Genomic DNA, 20,124 nt, shown 5'->3' with positions numbered 1-20,124 from the left:
TACTCAGGGAGATAAGGTTCCGTCACGACGTACATAATTTATTAAAATACGGCATCCTGTGCAACAGAGATCTAACAGCTGTCTACGCCGAAGCTTTCTGTAACTGTTCTCCTCGTTGAAGGCCACGTTCCGCTTTTACACCATCAACCTCGTGGATGTCGAAGAAGTGACCGCGACACCCGGTAGAGCACCGAAGCGACCTACTCTGGTTAAGGACCTGCTGGCTGTTAGCGTCAGGTCCCGACCTCGAATCTGAGTGAAGACTTCCCAAGAATCAACGCGCCGTACGTGCAGGTACGTGACAAGAGCGAACCCCGTGTTTCCGTGTGGAAGGCGGCACTTGTGCCCGGTAAGCCCGTGAGGTTTGGAGTCCTGACCGCGAGCGTCGGCACCACAGAGCGTGCTGTGTCTGATCTCTTTAGAAGAAACCCTTCGCTGACGAGTTATCTGTGTCACACCCGCGCGTACTACACGGTGACACGCTAAGTGCCATTGGTCACCATCGGGGCGAAACCCCACCACCTCACGAGAAACGAAGACAAAGCAGGAACGACACGAGAGAGCCACGACTGACCACGGACGCTGCACACACAGGATCACGGCCACGGGAGCACGCTGCGGAGGGGCTTACGGCGTGGGGCAGAGAGGGGCGGGGGTGGGCGAACAAGATACCGGCTGGGGGGCGGGAGGCTGAGGTCTGCGTGAACAGCGGTAAGCAAGCGAAAGGACGAGACGGCAAATCAAAACCCAGCACAGAAGCAGATACACTCTCGGCCGGCACACAAATTCCATGGCAGGGAAAAGAGCCGATTATTTTTACAGCGACGTTCACAGATTCTCCGAGAGGAAGAAAGCGTGAAACCACAGATGAGACCGTCCAAGAGTTTAAGGCACGAGCTGATCAGCTAATGGCGCGAATTATACACAGAGTGACGTCAAAACAACACAAAACGGACTAGCTCCCGCGTCACAGGCCACGGAAGAGACTCCCGGCTGATCTAATCACAGGCTGGCCAACAGCGCAGCTGGGAAGAAAAACTACGGTAACGGGACAGATTCTGAGACGCGAGCGCACTCAGAAACACAGCGTCGTATGGGGCGCCTGGGTGGCGCAGTCGGTGAAGCGTCCGACTTCAGCCAGGTCACGATCTCGCGGTCCAGGAGTTCGAGCCCCGCATCAGGCTCTGGGCTGATGGCTCGGAGCCTGGAGCCTGCTTCCGATTCTGTGTCTCCCTCTCTCTCTGCCCCTCCCCCGTTCATGCTCTGTCTCTCTCTGTCCCAAAAATAAATAAACATCGAAAAAAAAAAAAAAATTTTTTTAGAAACACAGCGTCGTAAACGTGATCGCAGGCGGAAAGAGGGGACGTGCTCTCCAAACCTAAGCTACGTACGCGGCGAAGTTCCGCGACATTCTGCAGAGCCTGCGCGCTTCGCCCAGAAACCGCACGGTCACCGTGTCTCCAGACACCGAGGAGCGAAGACGCGCTCCCAGAAGCCGTCCCCGTGTGGGGCTCACGCTGCTGCCGTGCCGGGCTCACGCACGCGCCGGCGTCAGGAGAACCGACTTGAGCTTTACTTTGCTTTTTGAGTGCGTGTCCCGACCCCTCCAGTTAGGCATCTCTAATGCGGAGAAAGACGGCACCGCCCCACTCTGCGCCTTCTCTCCCGTCCGTACTCACTGTGGTGAAACCGCCGACTCCCCGAAAACAAGAACACGCCCCTCGGAGCCACGGTGCCTGGCACGGGCCCACATCCAAAGTTCCACACCTAAAAGCTCTGACGATGAGCTCACGACGACGGCTAACCCGCTCACCCGCACAGCACAATCCGTGTGTCACCGGCTACTGCTGACTGACTAAATACAGGCTGGTTTAAAAATTCTCGCACCTCTGAGCGTGACAGATGAACCGGCTTTCCTTCTGGGTAAAACACGAGACAGAACCATCTTCGTAGACTCTGGCACCTAAGTCGGGGGCTGGGGTGGGGGGAGCGCCGCAGGAAGAAGAGGCAAATACTCACTAGAGTCATGACCCCCAGTCTGTCCACCTCCCTGGCGGGGCTGTGCGGGCCCCTCCGTGGGGTGGAGCGCCCGCTGTGTGGAGGGGAGGGGCCCGCGAGCGGGGACGCGGGGTGCGGGGCGCCGGAGCCCGCGGGTCTAAAACGGCCGGGGCTGTCTAAGCTGCCGCTGCCCACTCGGCTCTCAATCTCCTCCGCCCGCTGTTCAGCGCTCTCCTTCTCTTCTTGAATGAGCCTGCAACGAAAGCAGACAGGTCACCCTCGCCGCCCTGGCAAACCCGTGAACGCACCTGCGGGACAATTCCGTGCTTGCTCCCGCGCTGCGAACGTGCGGGCCGGTGAGCTCCGAGGACAGCTGCTCCGACCCCACCTCAGCGAGAACGGTCGGTCTCCCTTTTAGTGTCTTTTCGATACACCCCGTTTCAGAACAACACGAGGGGACTCCCGCAGGGCGTCCCGTAAAGCTCCTTGCACCAGCCGTGCTTGATTTTACTCCTGTGCGCTCGGATTCGGCCAGAGGCTCACCGGCAGCTCTCGCCGTACGACGAGCTGTGAGTTCACAACTGCCACCTTCCCAATTCTCAGACACGTCGATGTACCCGCTTTGCAACTGGAAATCGGGACCTCTGACCTAACCGGAGGACCGACCCACGGAGCAGCTGGGAGTTCCCCGACACTGAAGCCTCTAGACTAGATGAAAACACTGAGTTTTTGGGTTTTTTTTAAGGCTGAATTCAAACCAGTTTATTTGATGGAATGTTCTACCAGCCTCCTCCGTACTCCATTCATTTGGAACTCAAGGCGAACACTCTTCACTGCCAGAGATCACGAGGGAGGATCGCTTCTCCCTGGCCACACGCCGCACAAAAGCAAAGCCGAAGCGCGGGCCCTCTCTCCACTCCCGCGCTGACCTGACGGGGCACGGCTCCCACAGAGCCCACCGCTCCTCCCCACTTCTCCCGCTGGCGTCTGTCCTCACCGCCCGCTCTCTGCAGGCAGGAAGGAGCACGTCTGCCCGTGCTAGCTTCCCAAGAACGAAACGTGGACAGTGGCTCTACCCGGATCCACGGCAGCAGGGTCCCTAGCACGTGCCCGCTCCCCCCCCCCGGGACCTCAGGACTGCAAAACAGAGCAGCTCCCGGGCCCCCGGGCCCACCATCCTGCCCACCCTGCCGCCTCCGTCTCCACGAGGGCCAGGCTCTGGGTTCTCTTGCCTCCGCGGGACCAGAGCTTTGTAAATTCGCTACCATAGCTGCTAAGAGGATTTCTAAAGAAAACACCCTTGAAATAGTGACGAGCGTAAAATGATTCAAACACACGCCCCCTGAGCGCTCACTGCTCCACAATGGACCGATTCCGACATGTTACGTTCATGCACGCGGCCCGCCCCACACACCCTCCCTCTGCGCCGTGGATCGGGGAGGCCTCCCCGCACCCTGGGCTTTCCGCGTCCTGGCCGACCCTGGAACCTCGGTCGGACGCCGCCGAGGAGCATCGCAGGCGCACACTGGGCACCCACGCGGTCCTCTCTGGCTGTGCTGTCGGCTCCCGCAGGAAGGGACTGCACACCTCCCGCCCTTCCCCAGAGGTTACGCGAACCTGTCCACGACTGTGGACAGATGCCCTGGTGAACTGAATTTTATAACCTAGGGGAATCGCACAATATTCTTAAAATAGACCAGAAGGAGCTTTATCGTTATGGGACGCTCAGAGCATTCAGAGTGTTTGTTCCAGACCTTCCTGAGCGCAGTAACAGTCCCTCGGAGACACTGTGGTCTCTGCGGTGCCGCGCACGATCACGTGTACCTGATCTCTTTGTTGATGGCGTCCAGCTGTTCCTGCAGCATCATGGCCAGCGTCTGGGCATCGGCCTGCCCACTGGGCGAGAGCAGAGCGGCCGAACTGAAGAGCGTGTCCCCGTCGTCTTCGCCATCAGACACGTCGACGTCGCTCTCGAACGCCTGCGCCACATTTGCTAGGACGCTAGCTTGTTGGGCACGTTCCCAATCCTGTTCGTTAAGAGTCTGTACCTGTGAGTAAAAAAACTCAATCTCGGCAAAGGCGGAAAATAACAATGCAGTTCTAGAAACCTACAAGAAATCCATCAGAAACTTGAAAGGTTTTCAACTGGAAGCCCAAAGAAAGCGGGGAACTGCCTTGTGCTTACAAGCTGCTGACCTACGAAGCAAGCAGTACTTAAGGCACAGGTGAGGAGGGCGGCCTATGACTTAGACCCCCTTGCGACGCTCGTGCCTCCGTGGACGTGGGGCATTTCTGTGACATCGTCCACAGGGTGGGACGAGCAGACCAGAAACAAAAATGGGAATGAAAAAATACATTGGTGCCAGCCAGCCACCCCCGTGGGTAGTTACAAGGCCATTAAATCTGAGTGCACTTCTGCGGCCCCACCAGCTCGCCGGTGTTCCAGGTAGGGGACGTGCAGCCACTGGAGCGTCCCCCGCCTCCCTTCCTGAGGCTGGTGTGACCGAATGGAAGGAGCAGAGAGGACCCAGGAGCAGCCCGCGAACCTGCTCTTCTCGGGGCTACCCTCGAGTGGCAGAGGCGCCTCTGCGGCCGAGCCCAAACCCTGTGGCCTGAGGAGCAGGGCGCGGGTGCGAGCAGCGGCTCTCCTGGAGGCTTTCCTGCCCTGCTCACCCATCCCCCCGAGACGGCTCCGCCCACGGGCACGAGGCCCTCGGCTGGCTCAGGGACATTGTTCCGCCCTCTCTCTCTGGATGATCACCTTTCTAACTTCATCCACGTCAGCCTAAAAACGCCTTCCCCCTTTTCCCTCCAAAATAACGGAACACAAACCACAGAACTTTTACCCTGTGTCTCCCTCCAGCTAGCACTGCGCCTCTGCTCCCAACCACAGTTCAAGTCCTCCAGAAAGCTGCCCCTACTGTGTCTACACAGACTCTGGAACTCGGGCGAGTGGGCTTTAGCACAACTGCTCCTGGACCAGACCACCGTGGTCCTCGGCCTCCACCTTGCCTGGCCCCACCCGGCACGACCAGGCCCACCGGTCTCCCGTTCCCTGAGCACCTGGCCCACTGGGCTCCTCCCACCACTTGTCGGGACCGCTTGGTCTCTGCCAGTTCTGTCTCCCTCTCTCCACTGCCACGCTGGGCAGTGCCCAGAGAGCCGCCCTTGGACTCTGGGGCTATCCACAGGTGCCCACCTAGGGACTTCATGTGGCCTGTGCCTCTAGAAGCCACCAGCGTGTTCTGGCTCTAATCCTTCTCTCTAGTCAAGGTCTCCTGAGGCCCAGACTGGGGTGTCCAACTGCTCACCGGACGTGTCCCCTTGGTCCGACCTCTTGGAGCTCCCCCCGCCTGTCACGTTCTCTCATGCCCTAGGTCCCTTCCATCAGCACCTCTTGCTGGCACCAACTTGTGATCTATCCACACGGCTCCTTCACTTGGCCCCTGGGGCCAGTGCTCAAACGTAACCCTCCCGGCGATACCTCCCTGTCTGACTGAGTTTACAATTCTTATTCCCTCCTCATCTCATAACTCGCGACACCCGATTGCCTCTCCCCGCTTACTCCCATCTGACACGGTGGTGGTTTCAAACTACGTCTACGAGTTCTTCACTACCCCCGTCGAGGGGTGGACCCCAAGTGTGGGCTGGCCCTGCAGCTCTAACGAACAGAACGTGGTGGAAGTGAAGGCAGGCAGCTCCCAAGACTAGTACGGCACAAGCTCTGGGACCTTCTGCCTGCCCTCTCTCCCCGTGAGTTCTGGGGAAGCCGCTGCTGTGCCGGGAGGACAGCCAAGCAGCCTGTGGGCAGGTCATGTGGTGACGACCTGAGGCCTGCCTCCAACACCCAGGCAAGGGAGCGCACAGTGCACCCGCCAGCCCCAGCCGAGCCTCCTGGTGGTGCAACCTCACGAGCCCCTGAGCCACAATCACCCAGCTAAGACTCTCCTAAGTTCACAGAAACCAGCCACTGCGAAGTGTTCCTCCTAAGCCGCTCCCCTTCCCAGGGATTTGTCAATCATCTGTCAGACAGAAATAGGTAACTAACACACATATCACCTTTTACTTCCCATTCGCTGCTGGTCTCTCCTCACTACACTGCGCACAGATAGGGGTGCAGGCCTCTCCTCTGACTTTTTATCTATTTATGGTTTTCTTTGTTTTATTTTAAGTGGGGGAGGGGCAGAGAGAGGGAGAGAGAGAGAGAATCCCAAGCAGGCTCCAGGCGCGGTCAGCGCAGAGTCCCATGCGGGGCCGCGGGGCTCGATCTCACAAACCGAGAGATCGTGACCTGAGAGGAAATCAGGAGTGGAACGCTTGACCGACTGAGCCACCGGGTGCCCCTCATCTGGCTTTTTTCGGTCATGCTGCAGCCCTAGGTCTGGGATGATGACTATCGGTGCTGAAAACATACACAAGTATATAAAAATATACGCTGCTGAAGAGACAAAAGTACAAAAGTATTTAAACTCCAAATGTGAATTCTTTTTTGCTTAAAGATGAATACACCTATTCACTGAATCTTCATTAGCGTTTCAAAACTACTAATTAGCATTGTGCTGTGCTTAACAGTAGGTCCCATCTTAACCCACATTTCTACTCTTCTTCGAAAAGAAAGGAAAAAAGCTCTACAAAGTAAATTGTGAGCCAGCAAAAGAAGAATGGGGGAAGGGGACAAGAGACAGCGGCCTATCAGCAGTTTAGTTCCAGAAGAGCCTCACAGCCAGAGGATAAGGCAGGTGACACTGGAGCAGGCGGGCGGGCGGGTCCCGCGAGAGCCCCCGGAGGACGGAGGTCCTTGCCTTGGAAGGCTCATCTCGCAGAGCGGCCACACGGCCTTTCCGGGGGCGCAACACCGCGCTGCTGTAGGCATCCGTGGGGCCGTCCGCCAGAGGGAACCTGAAATCTGGGACGCTGCCCAAGTGCGGTCGCCTGAAATATATGGGGGGGGGTGGGGGGAGAAAAAGGTCATTATCAACAAGAAGTGAACTTTGTCAGCCAGGCCAGAACCCGCCAATTTGGAAACTGAGGTCACAGAAGAAGGTCTCCAAGGACACCATCTTTTCTCCTGGCTCCCGTCCCAGCCTGCCAGCCAGGCCCTGTGGAGACAGGGTCTCCCGGGCCCAGCAGGGGCAACGCCTCGCCGCGGCCCAGCCGTCCCCGATGTGGAGCAGGGCCCGTGCTCGGCCTCGGCACCTGCCCCCAGTCAACCTGTCGCCCTGTGCGTCTGTGACACCTGCTGCCCGACTGACCGGGAAGCGCTCCCGTGCGTCCCTCTGGCCTTCAAGTGCCATCTCCCGCGCGTGCCAAGGCCCTCGCCGTGAGGCCGGGTGACCCCAGGCATCCCTCCTCTTGCCACTAACCGGCACCTCAGGGGCACCCATGGCAGGATCCTCGGGAACCGCAGCTTGCAGCTCCCGTGGACAGGAGGCGGCGATGCGCCCGGTGTTTCCAAGGCAAAAGCGTCTCTGGCCTGTGCCCACTTAGACTGACAGACAACCGTCCCCCTTGGCCACAGAAGTCTCCAGAAAAGTTCGACGGAGCCCCGAGCCCCTAGGGTGGAGTCACTTAATTGGGCTGTCAGCTGCTCCTCTCAGCAAAGGCTCTGGGCACGAAGCTCTGGGCAGCAGCTGTGAAGGAGCACCCGCCAGCCCATGTGCCCGGCCTCAGCCACGGGCTCACCCTCTACACCTGCACCCTGCACGGGAGTCCAGTGGCTCCTTGCTCTCTGGAAAAGAAGAGAGGCTGGCTTCCGTTTCAGAAATCCTTATGGTCTCGGGAGACAGAACACGCCCATCGGATTCACATCAACTAAAGAGGGGGCCCCGGGCGCCGCCCCGCGAGGCCTGCAAACAGAGCCCGCGTGACAGGACGTCTCCTCTGCGTGCTTCGCGCTCCTCCTCTCTGCGGCCTTTAAAGAAACGTCCTCGAGAAACGCTGCCTCAGGCTACTGCTTGTTTGTAAGACAGCCAAGTCCGAACCGCCCGCAGGCCACAGCCACCCTTCCCTCCTCCCGTCCCCCTATTCCCGGCGGAACTGCTCACCTGCGCTCAGGTGGCCCAGCGTCACCGCTGGGGGCCACGGCACGTTGCCAACCGGTGAGAGCTACACGTGACACCCCGCGTGTGGTCTGGGATGGTTCGTGGCTCCTCCGAGGCTCGCGAGTGTCCCCTGACTCTGACACCCTGTCTCGGGCCCCCGGGCCCCCGACCCGGCCACCCCGCATCCAGTCCTATCCCAGAGCTCTGTCCCATCTGCCCCGCCTGCGTGTGGAAGTCGGTCCGTCACCTTCCTTCTCCTCCGCAACCCAGGCCATCCCGTCCTGCTAGAGGAGGACACGACACAAGACTCGGCTGTGAGGTCGTGCCAGGAGGGCTCGGCTGGCCGGGTTGCCTGCCACCTCCTCAGTCCCGTCCCCGCGGCCGCCCGTGCTCACGGCGACACAGCTCCCACACTGGTGGGAGAGCGCCATGTGAGACGGCTTCAAGCAGACCCCGTTCCCGACCAGCCTCCTGCCCGCCGTCCGCACACCACAGGGCCACCCGTGACCGCGGCCGCTCCCTCCGCACCACGGGAGCGCACGGCCCCTCTCTATCCCTCTCGCTGGCCAGCACGCCTCAGGCGGGCGACGGGCATGGACCTCCCTGTTACTGCAACTGCCCCACGGTGCCGGCCTCCGGGTGCCCGCACGGCCCCTTCCCTGGAGAACTCCAACGTGCACGCCGGTGGCCCGTGCTGCGTCTGCTTTGCTCCCGTTTGCTCACTTGGCCTCCTCACACATACACGCCTTCAAGCCCTTGAGCGGCGACACCGGCCTCCGGCCGGCGAGGAGCTCCATCAGCCAACCGAGAGGCTGCCCTGTGCCCTCATCTTCCCGTGCCCTTCCCTCTCTGGACACACACTCGCTGTGCCACCAGCGGCTCCACGGACAGGGAGAGCCTCTCGCGACCCGACCTTCGCTGACCTCTCCTCTTTCCTACGAGCAGGCTCAACAGGGACAGCCACAGCACACCCTCGACCTTCCCGAGAGCCCCCATCTGCAGCCACCCAAACCCCTGTGCGGCCCGAGCGGGCCTGCCTTCAGAGCAGGAGCCTGCTCCCTGCACCTGAGGGGGCCCAGTCAGCTACTCGAGCGACTCTCGCTCCAGCGGACGCTCACACGGTGACTATTTCCTACAAAGAAGCGAAGAAACCTTTTAATACCTTGCTGACAATTACTGTCTGCGGGACGCAGCTCACAAGCCGGCTGACTCACTCCTTCACAGGCGACTCACAGTTGTCCCAACAGACTTAAAGTGACTACGCATCATTCTCCAATCTTTTCAAAAACATAAGAAGCTACAAGCACTGTGCTAACGCCATGAATGTCAAACTGACCTTCACAATCATGGCCGTGCGGCCACTCCCATGGCGACCCCACTGGCCTTGTGGAAGGGACCACAGCTCCCAGGCACGCGGGCCCTCACCTGGCATGCTGGACCCCTCCTATCCCCAACCATCAGTGCCACGCTGCGCGGGGGGGGGGGGGGGGGGCAAATTAACCCACCCACAACAGAAACTGATCATTCCCTACCTTCCACACCTCCCCCTGCGGCTGCGAGCTCTGTCATGCCTCCCGGTCTCCCGGGTGTCCAAGCCTATCCTCTGGAGTGATGCTCTACTTCTCCCTCTCACCAGCTACTAAGCTACCGGCTCCCTGAGCCACATCAGGTCACTCTGCCCACATGGCCAAGGGCTCATTCTCGAAGATACACAGCAGGTGTTAACACATGTGTCTGTGAGCTGGTTCGTGTCAGAGCCATGGCAAAGGCAGTGCCCCCCACCATCAGCTATCAGTACCTGGGAGCTGGTTCGCATCAGACCACAGCGCACCCACGGTTCTAGTGTGTAACTGTGGGCTGGTTCAGGTCATATTCGTGGCAAAGGGAAGCATCTGGAACAGATCTGTGAACCGGGAAATGTCATACCCGTGGTGAAGGGAAGAGCCTCTCAGTCTCGCCTGCTCTAATTCAGCCCTCAGTGCTTCCACGTTCAGTAGGAGCCGATCCTGCAAAGCAGCAAATGACAATGACACCCGCTGCAGGCAAGGTTTACGATCACTTGCGTCAATATACCCTTAAACACAGGGCACAAACTGGGGGTTGCCAGAGGGGAGGAGAGTGGGGGCGGTGGGCGAAAGAGACGACAGGGATTAGGAGGCATAGGCTTCCAGATATAAAATCAGGCAGTCACGGGGATGAAAAGCACAGCACAGGGAATACGGTCCGTGATACCCTAAGGACTCTGTGTGGTGACACACGGTGACCACAGTGATGATGACGAGCACAGAGTAAGGTGCACAATTATTGAAACCCTATGCTGTCTACTTGAAACTGATACAACACAGTAGGTTCATTAGAATTCAATTAAAAAAAATGAAAAAGCTATCTGCATCCGGTGTGCTCAAATGTCAACCATCATAACCGCAATGGGTAAATTCAGCAGTTATGAACCCCAAGACCATTCTCCCCAAGAGTCCTACAGTAAACACCCGGATCACCAAGTGAACGTCCTAAACCCTACTGAACACTTAGGTCTCAGGCACAGCAAGGTTACAGAGGATAAACACCGAGCCACTGACACTTCTTCCTAATTATGTAGAGAGGAGCAGGACTTTCTGGGCGGTGGGGGAATAGCCCTTCTGTGCAACAGGCACGTGCTCCTTCGTGGACTCTCTGCAGCCCAGCCTCACTTCTGCACACGCAGCACCAGGGAGCAAAACCGACGAGGAGCTTCGGTCACACAACAACCCCCTAGGCAGTGCCATCCCAGGCAGCAGACACCGCCGCACGTGGCTGAGCGCCCAAAATGGGGCTGGTCCCGACCACAGGGGATGGAACTGTGAGACGCCCCGTGGGTTGCAAGGACTGAATGTGAAAAACAGTGTAGAGTAGCTCCTTCATTTCTACAGTATTTACATGATACAATAACATGTTGCCTGCATCGGGCTGCATGAAAACTAACATCACCCGTCTGTTTGACGATTTCAAATGCAGCCGCGAGAATCCTTGGGATGACACCCGTGTCACCTGTTACCTTCCTGCTGGGCAACGCTGCACTCAACGAAAGGTTTACGCGAACATTTTAGCTTTCGAGTGAACCCCCGAAGGGACTCGGAAATCTGAACCCCAGAGGCTGCTCGGCTCCAGCTCCGCCACACGCGTGCCGTTCAGACTTGTGAGCGTGGGGCCGCTCGAAAGCACAGCGGTGGCCCACCGTGGAGGAAGTGGGAGCCCCAGCGGACACCTGCTCCTTTCCGGTCTTGACGGATCTCTGAAGGATTGAGAGATGGAAGTACCTTCTCACGTTGCGTTTCTTCTAACTGCTTTTTCACATTTTCAACTTCTCGTAATAGAGAGTTCTGAGAAAGACACAGACAGTCCTTTACTGTTGATTCTCGAAAACAGTGCACAGAGCATAGCTATGTTTCTCTTTACGATAACGCAGCATGGAAAAGGAACGGACCGTGTGGCTGCACCAGCGAACAGGGTCGCATGCCCACAGAGTGAAATGCTGTCTTTGAAACCACAGGAACAGCCTTTGGTGATGCTTTGTCCGTGTACAATTTCTTCACGGATCAGTTTCTGGATGTAAGTACGACAAGTTCGTAAGTTCATTTTAATTAGTTAAACTGGTCCGTACTAGCTTTCAGGGTAAATCACCGGTCACTTGGGAAACATGACCTAAGTTTCGTACGTGTAATTCAAATCTAAGACAGAACTACTCTACCTTAAGGCTGGGCCCAGAGATCAAGGAGGCAGCGAGGTAAGAACCCTACGCGGGTGTAATAATGCACTTCCTAACGGTTTTTATGCAAAATAAGCGTGTCACGTAATTAGCAGTGCTCACTGGTGTCTCCAAGTGCCAATCACAGGAAAAACTCTGGGCTCATCTTCAGGGACACGGGTGTAGCCAGAACGGTTTTATCAGGTCCGAATCCAACTGTTTCCACCAGAGCTTCTCTGGCACAGATCCTATGACACTCCTTCCCTCCTGTTACAGCTAAAGTGTTTCCATGATGACTGTGTAAGAGTCCAGGCTTAGACTTTTTCCAAACCAGATGCAAAGAGAGAAGGCAGGAAATGGAACGGGAGAACCTGTTTTCAGCTGATTAAATGCCTTACATAACAGCACACTCCTACAGCGTCATCTCCATACACGAGGTTGGAAATCAGCTCCCCACGCAAGGACCAGGTGAGGGCTGGACCTAACACAGGTCCCAGCGCGGGGCTGGCCAACGAGGGCCTGCCGACCACATCCAGCCACCGCCAGGTCCTGTAAATAAAGGGTTACCGGCCCACGGCCACTCCACTTAGTTATGTACTGTCTGTGGCTACCTCTGTGCCATTTATTGATTAGCACGAAGCTACCTTACTCCTTAAGTCTCAATTAGCAAAAGCCTAAAGTGCTCCCTCTCGGGGGCCCTTCCCAGACCAGACTTCTCTTCTAGACAGTAACGCACACCTGCCCACACACGTACGTCGGGCAGGGACGGGACACTGGGAACTTAGCGGGGAGTGGGAAACGGTCTGTGGTCTTTCCGCGTTAAAGAACAACGCGAGGGGGCTCCTGTGTGAGGCCGGGAGCCCTCAGCCGCCGCCTGTCCCGTCCTACCTTGTCTTCCAGAGCGGCCATTCTCTCCTTCAGATGAAGCTGCAACCGCTCGTTAGACTCGGAAAGGAGCTTGTCGACAGTGTCCGACAGACGCCTGTTATGCTCCTCGTTCATCTTCTCCCTCTGCCTTGCCTGGAAGAGGAGACACCAGCTTCAAGCCAAAGTGCGATGACCGGCGCAGACGCGCCGAGGGCGTGCCGAGGACGTCCTCGTCCTCGGCTGCCCCTTCCCACAGCCTTCTTGGGCGCGCTTGTGCGTCACTGCCGGAACCGACCTAGCGGGGCACAGAACCGCAGGAACGTCCCTCCGAGGGATCGTCCGTTAGAAGGTCCCGTCGTTTCTGGGAAACGAAATACGCAGGGGGCCTCAGGAATGTCCTGATTATGAGCTCTCAGATGGGCTCAGGAGGCAAATGTACACGCAGGAACGAGCAAACTTTTAAGGGCATCAGCTTATCCACACACGGGAGGAGGAATCTCCCGGTGCATAAACAGAAGCTCGGATCCGGCTTCAGGGAGAAAGAAATGAATCCACAGACAAAAGCGAAAGGTAAAAAAAAAAAACCTACTTTGGAAAAAATTCGGTGGTGAGAGAGACTTTCATCTGCTTTTCTTTATATTCACACATCACCTGAATGTTTTGTGACGGACACTTGCATTAAAAAAATCGGAACGAATTACCTCCAGTAACTTTCAAGTGTAACAGCAAAGCTCACGGGTCTGTGTTTTATGTAACTGTCATCAACTGCAAGGTTTAAAAAGCTCGTTTCTGCCCCATATCCTGACGAACACAAAAGAGAAGCGGCGGGAACAGGCCGGCGGCCCTTGGGGGCTCCTCCTGGGTGGAGGGCCATAGGGCACGGGGTAGACATGTGCCCTGCAGCCAGGGGGTCCAGGTAGGAGGAGGAGCCCACAGGACACGCCACAGGCTGGCAACGGTCAGCCCCACCCCACCCCCGCCCCTGCTTGCGTTCCCTCGTCTGTAAGACACACGTGCTGACACCTCTTCCCTTGGGAGCAGTGAACAGAAAGCACGACCGTCACACCCCACCCACGGCAACGGCCATCGCTTGGAGGAGACCCTGGCCACCCAAGAAGGGATCAGCACCCACGTATTTTTCAAGCAAAACAGCTTAGGAGTTTCCTTGGAATTGCCTCGGTTACGGAAGAATCCTTATCTCAACGCCCGTCCTTTCAAACTACAATCCAGTCCCGAAAGTAATGAAGTGCATCTCTAAGTAAGTAAGGTCGAATTCTTGGCCCAAGAGGCTCGCGTCTGCCTGTGCGCGCGCGTGGGATGGGAGGCCGGGGTCGGCCGACACGCGATCTCGTGCTAGCATCAGGACCTTCACTGCCCGGAAACTCATGTGTGATGCTCTGCGACCTAGGGCCAAGCACATGAGTTTCCGGTGAAAACAAAACCTGACGGCCTTGGATGGACGTGCCAAGGCGGGGTGGCCGCTGCCTGGTCTGTCTCCTGGGTGTTTCATGTGGCCCTTCGACCAGCTCCTCCAGGGAAAAGTCTCAGGGGAGTCAAGGGACACGGGCCTCCCTTTCGTCAAGGCTCGATTACGCTATTCCTCTTCTTGGGAACATCCACCCCGACCTACGCCTTTCCGTCTCGAGTAGTCATTCAGGATGTGGGGACCAAGGTCAGGCCCGTGACCTGATTTCAGGACCTCAATGTCACATCCTAAGCAAGTGGACTACTCCTCTAGGACGGGCCTCACCCCAGGCCAGCACCTCTGGTTTGGCCGAGGGGCACCTGCAAGGTCCCGCGTGCACCGCGAGTAGCTGCCGACGAGCTGGCGGGCACCGTGGGCTGTGCGGGTGCCTCCACCCCGGGCGGCACTGCCTACGGGGCCCCCGCGTCCAGAGAACATCTCCCACATGCTAGGAGCGCTCACCAGCGTCCAACTCGCACCAGAGGCCACCATACCCCTGACGGGAGCGAGAGGGGGCCTGGCGTCCACGTGCGGAGAAGTGGGAAACAAGGCACCGCTCCCCACCCCCACACCCCCGGCCTGCGCCTCCTCCTCAGCCACCGCCAGGTGCGCGGCCGCTCCGCTCGGACACGTACCCGCTGCAGTTCTTGGTTCTTTTCCTCCAGCTGGGCCTCCATCTGCCGCAGCCTTTCCTCGATGTTGCCATGCCTCTCCTCGGCCTGTGGGCGACAGCGGGGTCAGAAGAGCCGGCCGCCCCGCACCACACGCTGTGCCGACGCACGACATGCCGTGAGCGGCCTTCCGCCCGCTCACACGCCCTACCGGCCTCACGCGTGCCAGTGGGAAGCGGTGGGCCTCCAAGCTGGTGACCGGGACTCGGCAACGTGCTCGTCCCCACCCCGGGGCCCGGATCCGTGGACGGTGCCTCCTCCCCCGGCAGACGCCCGCGGTCCCTGAGCACGGACAGCAGGAAGCAGCAAGCGGGACAGAGCAACGCACACGTGCTACCTTCCTAAGCTGGGAAGCGAGTTCCGACAGTTTAGCTTCCTCAGCAGCAGAGTGTCCAGAAGATAAAGGGTCGGACTACAAGGCCGACCGGGGACAGGAGAGAGGACAGGGGAGAAAAGAAACGGAGATTTTACACGCAGATCACAAAGGAGAGGAGAGGCTCTGTTGGAGCTGTCGGTCTGTGGGCGCCCGGTACCACCTGCCCGACCCGACATCAGCCATGAGGGTCAGCATCCCGTGCCTACGCCTTCCCAGTGGGGGCCTGACTGCACAGGAGCCGGTGAGACAGAAGCATGGACAGGTTCCCTGCGTTAGGCTCCCTCAGCCGAGGCCCCGGAAGGCCGGACCGTCTGCCGGGTCATGTGCTCTCTCGGCCCGTGTGGATCACTCGATCCCAGCACCGACCACGTCACGTCTGGAAACCGCCTCTTCAACCGCTGGCTTCCCCCTGGGTGGTGAGGGCTGTGAGAGCTGGGAGGGCAGGGACTATGTCTGGCTCAGGCCTCGTCTGTATTTGTTGAACCAGTGAATGAATTACTTCAAAATTTACTTATTACAGGGATGCCTGGGTGGCTCAGTCAGTTGGGCGTCTGACCTTCGGTTTCGGCTCAGGTCATGATCTCACGGTTTGTGAGTTCGAGCCCCGTGTCAGGCTTTGTGCCGACAGCATGGACCCTGCTTGGGATTTTCTCTCCCTCTGGCCCTCTCTCTCTCTCTCTCTCTGCCTGTCCCCTGCTCGAGCACGTGCACACGTTCCCTCTCTTTCTCAAAATAAATGGACATCAAAAGAATTTTTTAATAAAAAAACTGTTACAAATTTATTTTGACTATTTTTAAAACAGAAGAGGATGTTTCTATTTCTGAGAAAAATTGTATCCTTCTAAAAAATCATTTATTTACTTATTTTTTTCAGTAAGCTCCACACCCCACAGGAGGCTCAAACTCACAACCCTGAGGTCAAGAGTCCCACGCTCCACCGACTGAGCCAGCCGGGCACCCCTGTCCTTCCCTTATCCAAGGCTGCTATCTTGAGCTTTGAGTCGCTGACTGAACTCTGAGAAGCAGCGAGTCTTAGATCGAGCCAACTGGAAACAGCACACAGCTGACAAAACCGGAGGCAACAGAAATGGGGAAGCTGCCTGGCATCTGAAAAGCGTTCCGATCTCAAAGTAGCACAGAAAACAGATCTGAGCTGTTCTGTGGACTTGGGCGCGCCGACGTGAACAGTGACAGGTAAGGGACACGAACAGGCCACCGTGAACATCGCCATCCCGCCATCGGACCCAGCGGGAAGGGCGGGCCCCACCTTGGAGAGGGCGGCCACCCTCTGGGCCAGCTCGGCTTCCACCTCGGGCAGCGTCTCGGCCTTCCTCAGGGTCTGCTGCAGCTTCTGCTCCGCCAACTCCAGGCGCTCCTGCAACTGGCGGTTTTTATCCTCCGTCTAGGAAATGAAAGCAAAGCATCAAAATGTAGCAAGTCTTCCATCCGTTTCTACTTGTAATAAAGTGACACAAAATCTAAACGCAGAGATCTACTAACTCAGTTCTCACAGAAGCCAACTGTTTCGGGAGCCGCTTCAGAGTAAACCTTTCCTTTCTGCAAGGAGGCTCCCACTCCCTGGGGCCTGATTTCACCGCGCAAAACACCTCTCGCCAAAGTATTTGCTTTTCTTCAGTGTCTTTCTTCAAAGAAGTCTTTCAAAAGACAAAGTTCCCACACGTTAAAGAAAACCCATCTTCTGTAGAAGCTTGCTCGTTCTTCCCAAGTTAAGGATAGAAGGGTTCAGTCCTAAGCCTTCTTAAAAATAACCAGACTTGTCGTCTGAGGGCTCGCTCCTTAGGGCAGACTGCCGTGGGCACGTCGGCCAGCACAGAGCCTCTGAGAATATGCCTCATGCCAGTCGAGTTATTTTTGCAAGTGTGTGATTATTCTAGAAAAACCCTCTCACTCTTGAAAAAAAAAATCAATGGGGAAAATTTAGACAAGGGATTTTTTTTTTAAGTAATTTTAAAAATCACGTAGAAGTCGAGGTTCCTGTGAGGTTAACACTTGTTTATACACAGCCTCCTCCCTTCATCTGTGTGCATATAGTTCCGTGAGTGCGGAAAGACCACATATCCCGCTTTAAAACCCTGAGAAAATAAATCACATGCTGTACATAGTATTTCGTGATCTGCCTTTTACAGTCATTATTTGGAACACCTTACATGCTTTTTTTTTTTTTTTTTTTTTAATGTTTATTTACTGAGAGACCGAGCACGAGCAGGGGTGGGGCAGAGAGAGGAAGACACAGAATGCGAAGCAGGCTCCAGGCTCCGAGCTGTCAGCACAGAATCTGACGTGGGGCTCGAACTCACGAACCGCAAGATCGTGACCCGAGCCGAAGTCAGATGCTCAACCGACAGAGCCAGCCGGTGCCGCTGGAACATCTTACGTGCTCTTAAACCGCGCTCCTCAATACGATTTTTAGTTGCTTCCTAGTATCTGACTCTTATTATTATTTTCTGTCTAATGACACACTTCTAAACACACCAAACTCGCTATGTTTCCAAGAAGCTGGGTTTGGGTCTCCTATTTAACGCCGGATGACCCGTGACGACCAAGAAAGAGACGTGCGGCCTCTCAAAACACAGGAGACTCACGTCCTCACGCCAGACTATGTTTCTGCACCTGCCCTTCCCCCCTGATCCCAGGTACTAACAAAAGTGGTCAGCTGCCTGCGTGTTCCTGGCCACTCCCTGCTCCTTTGGAAACAGCGCTAACAGGGAACAGATTAACATGCAGTTAAAACAAGACAGAAGGAAGAATCACGCGGTGTAGCTCCATAACACGGCTACATAAAATCCCGAATAATTAAAACGTGTAAGGTGAAGTAACCCACGCTTTTGAACACAATGTTCCAAGATCCCAAAAACTTTGCATTGAGACTTGATTTCCAACATGAATGCCACAGGAGAAAGGTATTTAACTTCACCTGTGATTAATAAAAGTTGGATGAATTTCAGCAAAATTAGCTACCTGTCGATGCATAGAGTCTTTATTGGCAATCTCATTTTCAAGTTTGTCGTTGAGGTCGTGCACAGAGGTGGCTTCACGCTGTGCCGCGAGGTAGCGCTTCTCAAGGGTGGTGATCCTCTCCTCCATGTCCTCCTTCTGGGCCACGGCCTACAGCAGGTATTTCAGAGGGAAAACAGGGAATGACTAGTGCAGGACACGTTAACACACTCCAGACACAAAAACTGGGCTAAATCCTGATCTTCCAACCGAACAGAAAACCAGCGCCCTCGGGGCACCGGGGAGGCTCAGCCGGTGATCTCGGCTCAGGTCACGATCTCGCGGTTTGTGAGGTTGAGCCGCGTGTCAGGCTCTGCGCCCACAGGGCGGAGCCTGCTTGGGATTCTGGCCGCTCAGTCCCCGGGGCTTATTTTTTCCGATGTGTTTCAAGAGAAACGTATAATAAAATCTCCCGGAAGTCTCGACGTCTGTTGCCTCCTGACGCAAGTGAGCTTTCCACAGAACAGGGACTGGCGTCTGGAAACACACGCTGGGAGATACAATCATCATTTTCCCGGGGAAAAGATGGACGAAATCTCATCCAGTTACCAAAGTTAAAGCAGAAGTGTTAACAAACTGAGACAAAACGCAAACTTTTATATAATTGGAAGTAACCTTCTGAAGCCTAATCCTGTAACAATACTGTATCACACGGTATCTAACACTGAAAATGGAACCAGAACTTTCTGCCCTGCCTTTCCTGTCCCCTACCCTGAAGATTCCTCTTTCAGCCCTCTTTGTTTACCAAGGAATTTATGTCAGCAGTCTTAACGTGAAAAGTGATGAGTCTTAAGAAATGAATTTCTAAATTGTCTGCATCTTAAACTCTGCTGAAGAGCCTCCTCCCCCAACCCCTTGCCAAAGAATAATTTCACTGAACAGGTTACGTAATTTCTGCAAATATTTTTGCTTTAAATTCTCACACGACCTCACCCACACTAAGCTACTAGACAGAGTGCACCTGTACATCCAGGCTCGAGGGTCTGAGAGGGTCTTCCTGAGGTGGCCGTGCTGGGCTGGGGGCGGGGGGCGGGGGACTGTCCACAAAGGGCAGCTCACAGGGACAGGAGGAGGGGCAGAGAGACCATCCTGCCCTTACTAGTTTCTGTGACAACAATCAGGTTCCCATAAACGACCACACGTGCAGAAGCGGCTGCACTCCCCCACGATCCTGCCCCACGGCCGGCGGGCCGCACCCTCACTCGCTCCGACCGCCACGACCAGCGGCACGTAACCCCCGCGAGCAGGTCAGAGCAGCAGAGGCGGCCGGTGACGGCCCCCCGGCAGAGCCGCCCGCGTACGCTCGCGGCCCCGTAAGCGACCCGGCAGCACCGTGGCGGTGTGGACGTGCCGAGGGTGTTACTGGAACGGACCGCGAGCACGGCCCGCACTCCGCACCCGAGGGTGCTTCGCCGCCCGCCCGCCGGCCTCTCCCGGGGAGAGCACGGGGAGGGGAGAGTCCGCCACGCAGACGGGGAGGCAGCCCGCCCCGGGCCCGGAGCACCGTTCCCTTCTGCTGCCGCTGCCACAAAACTCCCGAAGTTCGAAAGCCGTGGGAGAGGAAGGACCCACCGGGCAACGACCGAACAGAACACCCCACGTTCGGCTCGACGGCGGCGTGGCCGTCTCTACCGCCACTCACTTCACGGACATCGCGCTGCAGCTTTGTGTTCACTTCTTCGGACTTGATGAGGTCCTTGCGTGCCGTGTCCAGGTCCTCCTCCAGCTCGGCCACGTGAGCGGAGAGGGCGGCCAGGCGCTCCTTCATCTGGCTCTGCTCCTTTGACTGCTTGTCCACGATTTCCTGGAGCTCGATGACCTTGGCGAGGTCTTCCTCGTGGCTTAAAGAACCGTCAGAAGCTCTCTGGTGGGGGAAAAATCCTTAACTAGCCTTGTCTGGCGAGCTAAGAAACAGGGCACTTCCGGGAAATGGGTCAAGTCCCACGATCTGTGCCGGCTGTCGCGGG

General features: G+C 56.8%; 1 protein-coding gene across 7 annotated transcripts in view; it reads right to left on the bottom strand.

The window, feature by feature from the left end:
* Positions 1–20,124, bottom strand: part of PPFIA1 (PTPRF interacting protein alpha 1) — a 91,622-nt gene that overhangs the window by 27,132 nt on the left and 44,366 nt on the right. For 6 of the 7 annotated variants that reach the window (XM_043581943.1, XM_043581938.1, XM_043581939.1 and 3 more), the window contains 10 exons: positions 19,800–20,021; positions 18,122–18,268; positions 16,410–16,544; positions 14,731–14,814; positions 12,652–12,783; positions 11,336–11,398; positions 9,966–10,045; positions 6,801–6,930; positions 3,823–4,046; positions 2,020–2,251 (listed from right to left, as the gene is read on the bottom strand). In XM_043581943.1, coding sequence (XP_043437878.1) covers positions 2,020–2,251; positions 3,823–4,046; positions 6,801–6,930; positions 9,966–10,045; positions 11,336–11,398; positions 12,652–12,783; positions 14,731–14,814; positions 16,410–16,544; positions 18,122–18,268; positions 19,800–20,021 — 1,449 coding nt within the window. Of the gene's footprint in view, positions 1–2,019; positions 2,252–3,822; positions 4,047–6,800; positions 6,931–9,965; positions 10,046–11,335; positions 11,399–12,651; positions 12,784–14,730; positions 14,815–15,103; positions 15,179–16,409; positions 16,545–18,121; positions 18,269–19,799; positions 20,022–20,124 lie in introns of all 7 variants that reach the window. The other variant, XM_043581944.1, reaches the window with a different exon arrangement.

The sequence above is a fragment of the Prionailurus bengalensis genome, chromosome D1 (assembly GCF_016509475.1).
Source record: "Prionailurus bengalensis isolate Pbe53 chromosome D1, Fcat_Pben_1.1_paternal_pri, whole genome shotgun sequence".
NCBI classification, from domain to species: domain Eukaryota; kingdom Metazoa; phylum Chordata; class Mammalia; order Carnivora; family Felidae; genus Prionailurus; species Prionailurus bengalensis.
This window is presented reverse-complemented; position numbering and strand designations above follow the sequence as displayed.